The sequence below is a fragment of the Erythranthe guttata genome, chromosome 6 (genome assembly GCF_056151865.1).
Source record: "Erythranthe guttata isolate IM_541 chromosome 6, IM_541, whole genome shotgun sequence".
Lineage (NCBI taxonomy): Eukaryota > Viridiplantae > Streptophyta > Magnoliopsida > Lamiales > Phrymaceae > Erythranthe > Erythranthe guttata.
Window position 1 is genome coordinate 13,299,221 of NC_142538.1, and position 16,943 is coordinate 13,316,163.

The 16,943-nt window shown below is 38.6% G+C and overlaps 1 protein-coding gene across 1 annotated transcript; it reads left to right on the top strand.

Annotated features, from left to right (window-relative positions):
* The first annotated feature begins 12,670 nt into the window (after nucleotides 1-12,670).
* LOC105954244 (protein FAR1-RELATED SEQUENCE 11-like) lies at nucleotides 12,671-14,905 on the top strand. The gene is made up of 2 exons (XM_012977916.2): nucleotides 12,671-13,360; nucleotides 13,446-14,905. The coding sequence occupies exons 1-2, from the start codon at nucleotides 12,681-12,683 to the stop codon at nucleotides 14,809-14,811; spliced, it is 2,046 nt and encodes a 681-aa protein (XP_012833370.2). The 5' UTR covers nucleotides 12,671-12,680; the 3' UTR covers nucleotides 14,812-14,905.
* The last annotated feature ends 2,038 nt before the right edge of the window (nucleotides 14,906-16,943 follow it).

The following is a 16,943-nucleotide window of genomic DNA, read 5'->3' on the forward strand; positions in this document are numbered from 1 at the left end:
TTGGTATTCATCTCTCTTTTCCTTCTTTTTTTCTTCTCTATCCCCCCATCTTTCCAATGGATCAATCATCTGCAATAAATAATCTCATTTCCCACATAGTTAACCTTCAATGCCCCGATGCTACCGAAACCCCTGGAAATCCCGACACATTAAATACACCTTTCAAAGAAGAATACACATTGGTTGCCAAAATCCTTACCCAAAAAAAACATCAACTTAAATGCTTTCAAAGCGACTATGCTGAAAGCATGGAACCCCCAATACAGAACACTCACAAACTCGCTTCAGCAGAATTTCGTGGCATTTATCTTCGAATGCCGCTCTGATTTATCCAAAATCCAAAATCTGTCATGGACCTTTCGTGATGCTCAGGTCATCCTTTTGATTTGGCAACCGAATAAAGCCCTTACTGACCTTGATTTCTGTAAAACTCCTTTTTGGATTCACGCTCAAACCTCCTCGTCTGCCTCATGAACATCAACACTGCAAAACTTATTGGCAACACCATTGGAGAGTTTATCAAAACCGACACCATTACCACTAGCCACAAATGGAAGAAGGCCTTACGTATCAACATCCTTCTGGATATCACCAAACCCCTGCTTGACTCTGTTGTCATTCCAAGGCCAGGAGGAGCTGATCTTCGGACATATATAAGGTATGATAGATTGGCAGAGTTCTGTTATTTTTGTGGATTATTAGGGCATAAGATGGTTAATTGTTCTTCATCCTTGTTGGCTGATAATAAGGACAAATCTCAATGCATGTTTGGTCCCTGGCTTAAACAAGAATATTCCCACATTTACAAGCCTTCTTTTTTTAATCCTCCATTAGAAAACCTTCCTTCGCCGGAAATATTCTTAGGCGGAGGAAACGCTAGCTACCCGTCCAACCCAAAAGACCTTCCTACCCTCTCAATCTCTGAGTCGCCAATAGCCAAAACTGATGCTCTGAAAAAAGTTATTACGGTCACATCCCCAAAAACCATCCCTTTTCATGCAAATTCTAACCCAACATTAATGAGAGTGGACATTTATGAGGATATAAACTACCCTATGCTTCCTATAATTAAAAAAAGGCCTCAGTTAGACCACCCAACGTGTCTTCACTTGGGGAATTGGGATTTTACCCTAAACATATTCATAAGAACCCATGGGCTTTTCTGGGAAGAAATTCAAATCAAACAAATGGGCCTCTATACTCACCCCAAAAAAGAAAATCGGATTCTCCCCCAGCCCATCTACAAAAAAGAAAAAAACTGACCCAAGCCAATTGAGAACTCAATCAGGAAAGTCCCAAATTAGTCCCGATGAACTAAATTCCCGAATTACCTCTGGAAAATGTTTCTCTCACCTTCACCTAGAAAACCAATTGACCCAACATACCTCTAAAATCCCTGCCCCTCTTCTCTCTTTGGAAGAACTTAATTTCCCCCATCTCTTTCTATCCCTGGAAATCTCCTCATATTTCAACCAGTTCATAACCTTTCCTGCTCTAAACCTATACATGCTTCGTTAGAAATGTCCGTATTATCAGCACAATCAAGACTTGGTGAAAGGAAAATTCTCCACTTTAGGAGATCATCTTCAGGTGCCCCTATCATCCACAAAGATAACAAGAGCTTTGTTACTATCTCTGAAATGTTGGATGATCAATCTTTCTCGGACCTTTTCTCCTTCCCAAACTCTACTGACCCAATGGGGTCAGGGAACTAGTTCCCATGAAAATCCTATCTTGGAATTGCCAAGGGTTGGCTCAACCTAAGGCAATTCGTGCTCTCAGGCTTCTTCTCCTCTCTTATAAGCCTGACCTTCTCTTTCTTTCCGAGATTAAAAATTCTTCATTCTCTAATACCACTAAAGCTCGTATTTCTCATTCTTTACCTCACTTTGTCTTTGTCCCTCCTGTTGGTCTCTCTGGTGGACTTTGCCTTGCATAGTCTTCCAACCTTGTGGTCTCCATTACTGCCCAAAACAATCTCTGCATTAATATCATTCTCTCTCTTGATTCCCCCTCTACCTCCTGGCAATTTTCTGGGATTTATTGCCCTTGCAATCCTATAGGAAAATCTCTCTTCTAGAATCACCTTGCTACTATTTCTTCTGCTTTCCCTGGTCAATGGCTGCTGATGGGAGATTTTAATGATATTCTCTCCCAAAATGAAAAGAAAGGAGGCTCTTCCTTTGCCTCTTCCTCTACTCATACTCTCTCCAATGATCTTGATGATCTTGCTCTCATTGACCTTGGTTTCACTGGCTATCCATTTACATGGAACAACAAAAGGCCCAGTCTTAGAAATGTTCAAGAAATACTTGACCGTTGTGTGGCAAATTTCTCTTGGTGTGCCATTGCATCTGATCATGCCATTGCATCTCACTCTTTTGTCTCCCATTTACCCGCCATTGCATCTGATCATGCCCCTATCCTTCTCCATACTTCAAATGCATCACACTCGGTCCCTAAACCTTTTCGGTTTGAGGCCATGTGGCTTGATGACCCTTCATGTTTTGATATTGTGCACTCTGCATGGAATACTGCTGTCATTGGTTCCCCTCCATTCCAAATTCACTCAAAACTCAAAAATGTGAGAAAATCCTTGAAAGATTAGAACCTCAACTCTTTTGGCAACTGCCATGCAGCCTCTAAAGACCTCACTTTTAAAATCAATGAGATTTAGGCTTTAGACCAAACCACTGAGAACATTGCTACTGAAAAGAGCCTCCAATCTGATCTTGACCGTTGGCTTACTAGAACCGAAACTTTCTGGAAACAAAAGTTCAAGGAAAAATGGTTAAAAGAGGGAGATGCTAATACCAAAATTTTCCACATTACCACCCTGATTCATTCCAGAGCCAATAGAATCCTACCCATCAAAGATTCTAGGAATAATATTGTCTCTTCTAATTATCATATTGGTAATTGTTTCTCTGAATTTTACAGCTCTGACTTTAGAAGTGACTACCACCCTCTTAATCCCCCGTTTCCCTCGAATCTGGATAACCACTTCCTCCCTTGATTTCTGATTCCGATAATATGGAGCTCAGTCTCATTCCCTCATTTAAAGAAATCAAGCAGACCCTTTTCTCTTTTGCTTCATCAAAAAGTCCAGGTTCAGATGGCATGCCACCCTTTTTTTATAAATCATTCTGAAAAACCACCCATAAAGATCTTATTGCTGATGTTCAACATTTCTTTCAATTTGGCTTTCTCTTAAAAGCTCTTAATCACACTTTTGTTGCTTTGATTCCTAAAATAAAACATTCTTCAAAAGTTGATCATTTTAGGCCTATTAGTCTTTCCAATGTTTCTTATAAAGTGATTTCAAAAACTCTTGTAAATAGACTCAAACCTTTCATGTCTGATATTATATCCTCTTTTCAAATGGCTTTTGTCTCTGGAAGAAATATCCATGATAATAACATTGTGTCTCATGAAATCATGCATTATCTTCACACAAAAAAAGGGAAAAATAATGCATTATGGTTATCAAGGTGGATCTTGCAAAGGCATTTGACAAGGTCGAATGGAAACTCATTGAATGTATCTTAACTAACCTTGGTTTTTGCAGAAGATTCATTAACTGGATTATGCAGTGTATTTCAACATCTTCTTTCTCATTTCTTATCAATGGAGCTCCTTCTGGCAACCTTACACCAACTCGTGGAATTAGACAGGGAGACCCTCTTTCTCCTTTTCTTTTTGTCATTTATACAGAAATTCTCTCTCGATTCCTTATCCATGAGGAATCTCTAGGGCATTTCAAGGGTATAAAGATCTCTAGAACTGCCCCTTCTTGTTCTCATCTTTTGTTTGCTGATGATCTTATCATTTTTTGTAGGGCTTCCTTTCAAGATGCTGCTGCCACGAAACACTTTTTGGATAAATTTGCGGATTGTTCTAGTCAGCTCCCAAATTCCTCTAAATCATCCATTCATTTCAGTAGCAACACTCCCCCTCAAGACAAAATTGATATCTTGAATCTTCTCAGTTTCAAAGAGTGTAATCATAAGAAGAAGCATTTAGGACTCCCTTTCTGCATTCCTAAATCCAAAAAAAAAGCTTTCAATGACCTCTCCCAAAAAATCTCCTCTAAACTTAGTGGCTGGAAAGCTAATACTCTGTCTCAGGCCGGTAGATCTATCCTTGTTACTGCTGTGGCAAATGCTCTTCTTTCATACCATATGTCTGTCTTCTATCTTCCTAAATCCCTAACTTCTAAATTTGATGCTGCTTTTAGGAAGTTTTGGTGGGGTCAAAATAGTAATGGTAACTCTTCATGCCGAAATCCTGGGATGCTATTTGCCTCCCAAAATCTGTGGGAGGTTTGTGGTTCAAACGTATGGATGATATCAACACTTCTCTTACCTCCCCCAATGACAACTTCTGGTCCAAAATTCTTCAAGCAAAATATTTAGGGCATCAAAACTTCCTCAACCACTCCACTACTCCTTCACAAGCTTCTTGGATTTGGAGAAGTATCTCCCGTTCTAAATTTATCATCCTTAAAGGGGCATGTGATTCTATCTCCGTCAATTCTGATGTTCTTATTTAGCACGATTCATGGATCCCTTCCCTGCCCAAATTCAAACCTTCTCCTCTCCCCCATATTTCCCCCAACTACAACCTGGTTAAAAGTCTTGTGTTCGATAACTCCTCTACATGGAACATAAGTCTCTTGATTGAGCTGTTTCCACCCTCTGTGGTCGACGAGATTAGGAAAATCATCATCATTCCTGTCTTCAAACCTAAAAATCTTTTTTGGACTCCCTCCAAGTCAGGGAAATTCTCATCTGGGAGTGCTCTCCAAACTTTGAATTCTTCCCGTTTTAATAATGCTTTCTTGCTTCAACTTTTCCCTGGAAGAATCTCTGGTCCTCTAAAATCCATAACAAACATAAACTTCTCATTTGCAAGCTGATTCGTGACATCTTGCCCACCAAGATTAAACTCTCCTTTCTTTTCCCTATCACTTGTTGCCTTTGCCCTCTCTGTGGGCTGCATATGGAGTCCTCATCACTTATTCTTGTCTTGTCCCTTGATTTCTCAATTAAGGCTTAATTCTAAGTGAAACCTCTGCACTGTTCCTTATCATAGTGAGTCTTTGAAATCATGGATCAGTCTTATCCTTAAGAAAAATGGTGGTTTAGTTGCTAATGAAACCCGAATGGAAGAATTCACAGTCTTCATGGCAGTGTTTTTTGAGAATATTTGGTTTAATCGAAATCTTATCACTCATGGCTCTTCCCCTTCTTCTGTGCAGGATACTCTTAGAAGGATTTTCTCACTGGCATCTGCTCACTGAAACAGCCAACTCTCTTCCTCCCTCAAAGCTGGTTCCTCCTCCTTCCAGACATGGTTCAAACCACCTTTCGACTGGCTTAAAGTGAAATCAGATTGCTCATTTGTGAATGGAATATCATACTCATCTTTTATCATCCGCAATTCAAATGGTTCCATCATTCATGCTCAAGCCAACGTCTACTATTGCCATGATGCTCTTGTAGCTGAATCCCTTGCGATCAGAGATGCATGCATCTTCATCTTTAAAGCTCGTTTGACTAACATCATTTTGGAGATGGACTGCCTTAATGCTATAAAATTTATCCATGACCCCCTTTTGCTTCAATGCACTGGTCTGCCTCTATCATTATCGAAGAAATCAGAAGCCTTTGGGAATGTGGCCCCGTTGGAGATTTAAATTCTGCCCGAGGACCGCAAATTTTGCAGCTAACGCCTTTGCTAAATGGTGCTTTAAGCGGTGTTTTGTTGGTAGTTTAGATGTTAATTTTCTGCCTCTTTCTTGTTTTTGTGATGGGGGTTTTCCCATTGTTGACTCTTTTAATTTTGCCTAATTATATTTAATTTCTCCATAAAAAGAAAAAAAAAAATTCAACAATACACTGCACTTAGGTCATTGATTGTATCTCTACTTTTGCATGTACTCTCGTTCTCCATTTTTTATATGCTCATTTGTATATTGAAATTTCAAAATCTTATTTTGACTTCATTTTTTTTGAAAAAAAATATGTCTAATTTTGTTCCAAAAAATAATCCATAAGTATTTGGTAATTGTCAATATTATACCGTGCGTGTGGTACCTAGTATTTGACAAGTTCATCTTCGGTATAATTTAAACATTTGGTAGAGCATTTGTATGAAATTGACCCTGCCGAAATTTTGATAATAATAATAATAGGTAAAGGGTTTTGGTAGGTAACTCCAATATTTTCACGAATACTTTAAACAAAAAAGAGCGTGATGAATTTTGAACAAACCTCAAATAATATTATATCTCACGGACTTGCTTCAAATTGTCTATTTTACTTTATAGCTTTTATACGAGATGATATATATATATATATATATATATATATATATATATATATATATATATATATATATATATATATATATATATATATATATATATATATATATATATTAAAAGTTATAGAAATGAAAGTAATTTTGTATTAGAAAAACAAAATAATATTAAGGTAACGTTGAAGAGGCTTTTTTGGGCTAATTTCAATTTTTCTTGGTAAATTATTTTTAGAAAATGAATTCGAGAATGAAAATAATATTAGTTTATTTTGAGAGAAGTCAAAAAACACGATAATAGTCAAATTGTATGGAAAGATCTTGAAAAAAAAAAAAAGGCGATCCATCTGTCCCCAAATATTTTGTCTCTTTTGTAATGATTTTTCCCCAAAATTTATGTTCATTTTACAATATTTTTTTCTCCCAAATTATTTATAACTTTAGAATCCAAATGAATGATACATTAGTCGTACGTGTAGCAACAAATTCTTATCTGCGAATTTAGACCAACAAGAAAAATGTGCACAAAAATAATTTTATTGAATTAAAATAAAATATATGCGGGTTACAAACTCTAATTTAATCCTCTGATTCTTCTATCAAGAACAATTTTTGTTTGACTTTGAATTTCGGAGTCTGGTCGTTGACTTGATCTTCTCCGGATTTGATTTGGATTTGAATAACGTCTTCCAAGGGTCTTGCGTCTTGAATCTCGGATCAAACGCTAAACTTTGACGGGTTTTGACTTGAAGATCGTGGAGTTCTTGATGGATTTGGCCCTTCAATCTTCCTTCGATCTTGATTTTTTGAAGAACGCCCTCGATTTGATGAAGAACGCCCTCGATTTGATGAAGAACGCCTTGAATTTGTTGAAGAACGCCTTGAATTTGTTGAAGAACGCCTTGAATTTGTTGAAGAACGCCTTGAATTTGTTGAAGAACGCCTTGAATTTGTTGAAGAACGACTTGAATATTGTAGAGAGAATTTTCTCTACGGTTTTTCTCCTTCTTGAGTTGTGTTTTGAATTGTGTAGGGAGGGTCCCTATTTATAGTGGTAGAATAAGAGTCCTACTTAAAGTCTGCTTGATGACGTGGCGCGATTTGATTGGCTCTCTTTAAATTGATATTTATCTCTTATAACTTGGAAGATAAGAAATAATCCTATTGGTCAATAATTAATTGATAATTATCTCCATAAATTATTTTACAAGATAAATTATAATTTAATTTAGACACAAATTAATTGGCTAATTTAATTAACCAATTAATTAATTTTATGCGTCTACAAATGCCCCCTCGAGACTTGTTCACGGACAATGCATCTTGGAGTGAATGAGTCTCGGTAATTGCTCAACTTCAATTGCAGCTCGATCTAGCAAAGCACATACATCTTTGAAATCATGACTGAACTTAGAGAAATTCTAAGTTGCCTACGTACCCTATAAATGGATCAAGTAGTTCAAAATATATCCTTTTGAGGGATGTCGTGCACAGTTTATACTCATGTGGACAAGGAGAAATATATGCAGTTTAAACTCATGCTGAAGAAGCATTTGACTTGAATTTGCAGATAGTTTACACTCGTATCAAGGAGCCTTGACTTGATTTGGATATGTACATAATTTATGCTCATATCAAGGAGCCATGGCTTGATTTAGATATGTAGATAGTTTATGCTCTTATCAAGGAGCCATGACTTGATTTGGATATGTAGATAGTTTATGCTCGTATCAAGGAGCCTTGACTTGAATTGGATATATAGATAGTTTATGCTCATATCAAGGAGCCTTGACTTGATTTGGATATGTAGATAATTTATGCTCGTATTAAGGAGCCTTGACTTGATTTGGATATGTAGATAGTTTATGCTCTTATCAAGGAGTCTTGACTTAATTTGGATATGTAGGTAGTTTATGCTCATATCAAGGAGCCTTGACTTGACTTGGACATATAGATAATTTATGCTCGTATCAAGGAGCCTTGATTTGATTTGAACTTGTAGACATTTTAAACTCGTGTCAAGGAGTACTTCGTTTGACTTGGACATGTAGACCTTTTAAACTCATGCCAAGGAGTATTTCACTTGATTTGGACTTGTAGACCTTTTAAACTCGTGTCAAGGAGTATTTCACTTGATTTGGACTTGTAGACCTTTTAAACTCGTGTCAGAGAGTGTTTCATTTGGACATGTAGACCTTTTAAACTCATGTCAAGGAGTGCTTCATTTGATTTGGACATGTAGACCTTTTAAACTCGTATCAAGGAGTATTTAACTTGATCTGGACATGTAGACCTTTTAAACTCGTGTCAAGGAGTGCTTCATTTGGACGTGTAGACCTTTTAAACTCGTGTCAAGGAGTGCTTCATTTGATTTGGACATGTAGACCTTTTAAACTCGTGTCAATGAGTACTTTGTTTGATTTGGACATATAGACCTTTTAAACTCGTGTCAATGAGTACTTCGTTTGATTTGACTTGTCATATTGCATGGGGTGTTGCTTCTTCAAAAGACTTGCCCCCATCCTCATGATCTTCTTGTTCTTCTTCGACATGTTCTTCATTGAGCTGGTACGGCTTTTGGAATGGTGATTCTTCAATTTGATTTGCTAGTATGCTCAACTCCATATCATGTGCTCGAGTGGCCAACTCTTCAAAACTTTTAGTTTGAATTACTTAAAGGATATATCGGAGTCCCCATTGCATTCCTTGGATGCACAGTTCAATAGCTGATGTCTCAGACAGTCGATCCTTGCAATTAAGACTCAAATTTCTCCAACGGTTGATGTAGTCGATGACAGGTTCCTTCTTCCATTGACAGGAATTGGTGAGCTCAATCATGCTGACTGTTCTTCGAGTGCTGTAAAAGCGGTTGATAAATTCTTCCTCTAAGTGCTTCCAACTATCAATGGAGTTTGCCCCCAAATCAATGTACCAATCAAACGCATTGTCTTTGAGAGATCGGACGAACTGCTTGACGAGGTGATCTCCGTACGTTCCGGCGTCATTGCAAGTCTCAATGAAGTGTGCCACATGTTGCTTGGGGTTGCCTTTGCCGTCAAATTGCTGAAACTTTGGAGGTACATAGCCCATTGGCATCTATAGATCATCAATCCTTTGCGTGTATGGCTTGACATAGGTTGATGGCGACTTCGAGCTTCCTTCCAACTTGTCTTTGATAGTTCCACGGATCAGCGTCATCACTTGATCTACATGAATCATCCCTTCTGGAGAAACTTGAAAATCTTGAGCTGAAGCCTTCTCGTTTTCAACTGGCTGTTGCTTTGTGGGTGTCGCAGCTTCGTCTTGAGCCTCTATCTGATCCACAACTTGACTAGGATCGGCTTTGTCCATCTTCTTGATCAACCTGGCAATTTGAGAATCTCGTTGTTGAACATGCTTTGTGAGTCCCTCAATAGCCTTGGCCAAACTTGCAATTTGCTCTTCCATGGTTGTGGCGTTTGTTGTCATGACAGATGTCATCTCTGAGTAGCTTGTTGTTGAATGAGGCGTGGGCTGTGCAATCTCTTGTTTTGAGCCTTCCACGTCTGCCCTTGTGTTGATAAGAGGTGGTAAGCCTTTTCAAACGGTTTGGGGCGTCGAGCTAGTCTTTGAGGATGCTTGCAGCTTCTTAGCCAACAACACTTTGATGATCTTCGAGAGAGAGAAGAGATGAGAGGTAGAGATGTCCCACCGGGCGTGCCAAAATTTGTAGCAACAAAATCCTTATCTGCGAATTTAGACCAACAAGAAAAATGTGCACAAAAATAATTTTATTGAATTAAAATAAAATATATGCGGATTACAAACTCTAATTTAATCCTCTGATTCTTCTATCAAGAACAATTTTTGTTTGACTTTGAATTTCGGAGTCGGGTCGTTGACTTGATCTTCTCCGGATTTGATTTGGATTTGAATAACGTCTTCCAAGGGTCTTGCGACTTGAATCTCGGATCAAACGCTAAACTTTGACGGGTTTTGACTTGAAGATCGTGGAGTTCTTGATGGATTTGGCCCTTCAATCTTCCTTCGATCTTGATTTTTTGAAGAACGCCCTCGATTTGATGAAGAACGCCCTCGATTTGATGAAGAACGCCTTGAATTTGTTGAAGAACGCCTTGAATTTGTTGAAGAACGCCTTGAATTTGTTGAAGAACGACTTGAATATTGTAGAGAGAATTTTCTCTACGGATTTTCTCCTTCTTGAGTTGTGTTTTGAATTGTGTAGGGAGGGTCCCTATTTATAGTGGTAGAATAAGAGTCCTACTTAAAGTCTGCTTGATGACGTGGCGCGATTTGATTGGCTTTATCTTTAAATTAATATTTATCTCTTATAACTTGGAAGATAAGAAATAATCCTATTGGTCAATAATTAATTGATAATTATCTCCATAAATTATTTTACAAGATAAATTATAATTTAATTTAGACACAAATTAATTGGCTAATTTAATTAACCAATTAATTAATTTTATGCGTCTACAGTACGTTTTGGAGTTCACCCTTCTTTATCATTCTTTATTTTAATTGAAAGACAATATGTTAAGAAGCAATTGGATCCAACGATATTTTAGTAATTAATTATTTTTTTACGTAGTCCATGCATTCTATTTGTTTTCTTAATCTATGTGCAATAACATGAATAGAATTTTAGATAAAAAAATTGAATAAGAGATAATTTTGTATTTGTTTAAAGAAAATCTTTTAAAAATTTGAACACAGATAGAAAGAAACCCTAATTGAAAACCAAACAAAATTTGAAATAAGGTAAATTACCACCACCCTGAGGTATGGTCAATTTACTAAAAAAACCCCTCTTGTTTGGATAATTAGATCTATCCCCCTTAATTATGTTTTTTTTCTTACACCTCCATCCTTATGGTGTTAAATTCAACATAATCATCTAGATTTCGTAAAATGTGCTCTAGTTTGTACACGTTTTTTTATAAAAATAGAGTTTCTGATGCACCACAATTTGATATATACAAGCCAAAAAACACATATTATGATCATCTTGCTTCAAAATGTGGAGTTCGAATGGGATAAAATGGGTACAAAAGTGATAATATTTCATATAATCTCAAAGATTCCATTAGATTTGCAACCGCTATGGTGGACGTGTAAGAAGATTTATAGTTGAGGGGTGGTTGTAATTCCCCAAACATAATGGAAATTTTCGTAATTTGACCGTACCTCAGGGGGCTTTTGAGATCCTACACCGGGTAAAATTCACTATGTAATTTTAAACCGTAGATCTATATAAATAACTACCCACTAAGTACACATACACATGAGTGTGTGTTTTATTATATATAAATCTATAGTTTAAAATCATATGGTATATTTCACCAAGTGTAAGTTGTACAAAGCACCTCGGAGGTTGGTTTTAATTTACCTTTTAAAATAGGGATTTGCTTTTTACCGTTTGAAAATTGCTATTTACCGTTCAAAAAAACTCTCTCTCTCTCTCTCTAAAAAAAATTGCTCTCAAGACGATTTCTTCACAAATCATTCTTATTGGTGTGATATACGAACATAAATGAGTTCATCGGATGAAGATTGGGATAGCGAACACAGCGAGGTAAAAATTCCGTCTTTTCGATCGAAAAAAATGGGCTAAACATTCAAAAGCCCAACTTGGGCGCCCGACAGTGCAGTGCACGCCCATGTTGGGCGTGCAGTTGGCTGTTACACGCCCATTATGGGCGTTTGTAGGCCAACTGCACGCCCAACATGGGCGTGCACTGCACTGCCGGGCGCCCGACTTGGGCTTTTGGGTTTTAAACCCTTTTTTTTTTTTTTTTTTAAATCAATTTTTTTACGTTTTTTTCAGGACGATACGTCTACATTTGAAGTTGATCATACCGATTATTTTACCACTACTCAGTTGTTTGACTCGAAGGATGAGGTAGTGGTTTGGTTGAGGTTCGTTGCAAGAGGTCTTTTTGTGAAAATAGTAAAAAGAAGCAGTCCTAAAAAAAGATTTTTTTGACTTGTGACCTATTCGGGGAAAAACGAGAATGTCCATCAACTAATCCAGACGCGCGCCCGAGAAGGACCGGTAGCAAAAAGATAGGCTGTGGTTTTTATATTGTCGGAGAGCTACGATGGGTGATAGATGGGAGGTCAGAGTAATATACGGGAAGCATAATCATGTTCCGATATACAAGTCCGGGCATGGGATGAGTGCATTGTCTCAGGAGGAGGCGAAGATCATTAGTGATCTGTCACAAAGTCATGTGCCGCCCAAGAAGATTTTGGCTAACTTGAGACAAAATGGTTTGGGTCTCGATGCTTATTCGAAACAAATATACAATCAGAAGGCGAAATTGAAAAGACTATCTAGGGGTGACCGTACATTGATGCAACATTTGATTGGGTTGCTTGAGGAGCATAACTATTACAAGTGGTTCCGTACTGATGAAACAACACATGCAGTTACTGATTTGATGTGGGCTCACCCTCAATCTGTCGAATTGTTAAGTAAGTTTCCGTACGTATTACTACTTGACAGTACTTACAAAACCAATCAGTACAAATTGCCTTTGTTGGAGATTGTTGGTGTTACTCCTGTCGGGAAAAATTTTACTGTTGCAGTCGCATTTTTGCGCCATGAAAATGAAGACCATTACACATGGGTGTTGCAAAAGCTGAAGAGACTTTTCCCCCCTCAGACTCTACCTAGTGCCATCGTGACGGATCGAGAGTTAGGGCTCATAAAGGCGCTAGAGAATGTATTTCCGACCGTACCTCATCTCTTATGTCTTTGGCACATTAACATGAATGTGGGGCGTCGTGCTTCAAGATATCTCGGCAATAGTAGGCGTCGCGGCACGGCTTTTGTACTTGGTATGTGGCAAACTTTGGTAAAATCAGTGTCTGAAGAAGATTTCGCCAGGAATTACACAGCTTTGATTGACGAGTACGCGAATTATCCAGATTTGATTGAGTATCTCCAATACACTTGTCTCGTATACAAAGAGAAATTTGTAAAAGCATGGACGGATCTAATTTTCCATTTGGGTAATACATCGACAAGCAGGTATTTATTTATAAGTGGTTAAATACATATACTTAACTTACTGTCATGTAGTTTATTGAAACATAGCATATTCTAAACATATTAGGGTGGAGAGCAACCATAGAGCATTGAAGAGATGGTTGGAATCGTCCACGGGTGGCTTCGACACATTTTGGGCACAGTATCACTCAATGATGAAAGATCAATTTAACGAGATACTAGCCGATTTTGCAAAATCAAAGAGGATTCGGGCCCAGAGGATCAACGTGCCCGTATTTAAAATATTGTCCAGTGGAATTGTAACACATAATGCTCTGCAGATGTTGGACGATGAGAAGGATGAAGACATAGACGGTTGCGTCTGTTATATGAGGAAATGTCTTGGACTCCCATGCAGACATGAAATTCGTGCAAAGATGAATGCACGACGTGGTGTGTTTTATGCAGAGGATGTCCACATTTTTTGGAGGACATTTATTTCGGGATTCGGGGATTCCCTAGATGAAAGTGTTGGTTCTGTTCCCGACCACAGGTCACAGGCTATTGGCAGGCTAGAAGGGTTAATGAATGATTTGCGTGAGCGGTCAGAAATTGAGATCACGGACGTGACAGATGTCATTTTTGAACGAATGCATCCCGGGGCCATGGAAATGAATCCGCCAGCAGTACTAGCCTGCCCGAGAGGTAGACCGCGGACGAACTCTACACAGAGGGATTGGTCAGGGCATGAGTTTCCATTATTTCCTGGAGAAGGTGAAGAGTCTGGACGAGGACGAGGACGACGACGATCACGAGACAACAGAGGGCGTGGTTCATCTTCTAAGAGATCTAGCCGTGGTCGTGCTCGTTCATCGACCGTGAGTGGACCCGCAATAGGTCAAATTCCCCGACCCCCTTGGATGCGACAACTTCATTTATGCCTTGTTCCGGAGGTTGTGACGTGGACGGACGTTCAAGGGGATGGTAATTGTGGTTATCGAAGCGTCGCGTGTGCAGTGAAGAACCACGAGGATGATTGGATGGATGTTAGAATGGATGTTTATAACTGTATTAAAACACACGAAGAGTTCTTCAAGGATTATTTCGGTGGTGGTAATTTAGTGTATCGGGTGTTGGCGAGTGTCGCTTATTGGGACAACGCCCCAGCACCCTATGAGAAGTGGATGACTATCACGGACGTGGGCGTGGTTGTGGCAACATATTACAACGCGTTGGTCTTGTCGGCTAGCAGCTTGGGCAATCAGACTTATTTACCACTTTGGGCTCCCGAAGGTGTTTCACAGTTATCTTACGAGATGACTATACTATTTCTTGAATCAGGAAGCCACTTTGTGTATGTGAAGATGAATGACAATTGTCCGCTTCCTCCGTTTGATAGACAGTGGGCGAGGTATAGCAATAATAGTGTTGCATATCTACCAGAGGCGTTGCGGAGTCGACGTGAAATGTGGGATATTCTTAATAGTGTTTGATTTAGTTTTGTTTATTTTGTTGGAATGAATGTATTACTATTGACATTGTATGTTATTATTATTATGTTATGATGTTATAATAAATATTACTATGTTATGATGTTCTAATAATAATAATAATAATAATAATAATAATAATAATAATAATAATAATAATAATAATAATAATAATAATAATAATAATAATAATAATAATAATAATAATAATAATAATAATAATAATAATAATAATAATAATAATAATAAACGGAAATCAGGTTATGGTTACAACATATTTTATTAAACATAGATTTAGCTTAAAAAACGGAAATCAGGTTATGGTTACACCATATTTTATTAAACATAAATTTAGCTTAAAAACGGAAATCAGGTCCTGAACACCTAAGTATCCCTCGTCCTACGCCTGCGGTGAGAATGTCGCCCCTGAGAGGGTCCTGCATCCCGATCGTCAGCATCAGCACGGTCCAACTGTAGATACTCAGCGAATGGGGCGCACATGTCCTGGATCGTCCTGAAGAAGTCATCGGGCATATGCCGATATCCTGGAATAGTAGACGGAGGCAAGTTATCGTAGAAGTACGGATGCAACACTCGGGTGAGATCATATATAGCCGGAACTGCAGATGGTTCCGCTCTTTCAACCGGCTCGATACTAGGATGTACACGGACGTGGGTGTGGTCTAGAAACCACGGCATATACTCCGGATCCGACTCCCAAGTTGGACGCGCCGGATGACCATAGTAAGCTCGACTAAGCATGTGCGTGTGGGGGATATCCCACATCTGATCGCCAGGCTCATAGTTAACCTTGTAAGATGCTATTTTTCTCTCCCTCTTAGACCCTTTTAGCGGACGAATTGGGTCCGCCGGTTTAATCTGCCGAAACCCGAACTGACGCAAAACTCTATCGGGCATATAAGGCTCGACCGTATCCATCCATCGAATAGTCCCGTGATGAACCGTCTTTTCAACTTCAGATGACACTTTCAATCCAAATGGCGTCCAATTCACCTATATTCATTTAATTATACACATATATTAATAAGCATAATTAATATAAAATGATACTTACATATATAATACACATAGATACTTACATCTGACGGACGCATCGAATCGAGACGTCTACGATAATCTACAAGTATATCCTCGTCCTTAGGAATATGATGTATCACCTGCCACCGTTTACACCATGGCTCTCCCGTAACATGTGCATTAACCATCGGAGGCCGGAAACACGGAAAATACTCATATATCCAACACTACAGTACGGGAAATAATAATACGGCATAATTAACAACAACAACAACAACAACAACAACAACAACAACAACAACAACAACAACAACAACAACAACAACAACAACAACAACAACAACAACAACAGCAACAACAATAGCAACAACAACAACAACAACAACAGCAACAACAAGAACCACAACAACAACAACAGCAACACCGACAACAACAACAACACCAACAGTAACAACAACAACAACAGCAGCAACAACAACAACACCAACAGCAACAACAACAACACCAGCAGCAACAACAACAGCAACAGCAACAACAACAACAACAACAACAACAACAACAACAACAACAACAACAACAACAACAACAACAACAACAACAACAACAACAACAACAACAACAACAACAACAACAACAACAACAATAATAATAATAATAATAATAATAATAATAATAATACCTCTAATAGTGTCAGACATCCAGCAATCTGCGCCGCCTCAGCTCGCGTAGCCATGCCCAACTGTCGGTACAGATAGGCCAATGTAGCCGAACCCCAAGAATACTCGCAAATGAGATTGATTTCCTCTAACAGTGGGAAAAAATCTGCTTTGACCTTCGATCCACTCTTATCCACGAACAACAACTTTCCGAGCAAGTATGCAATATATGCTCGTACCCGATACGCGGAAGAAAATGTAGAATTGTCGCCATACTTCACCTCCAAATCATCTAACCGGGGTCCGCCACCATACCACCACTGCTCCATAAGTGCGGGTGCGACCCCGAAAGCTCTCGCACCAAGTTGGATCGCGTCGGCCTTATCCATCCAAACGTTAGGGCGAGTTCCACTAACTCGCAAACCCATGATGTAATGCACG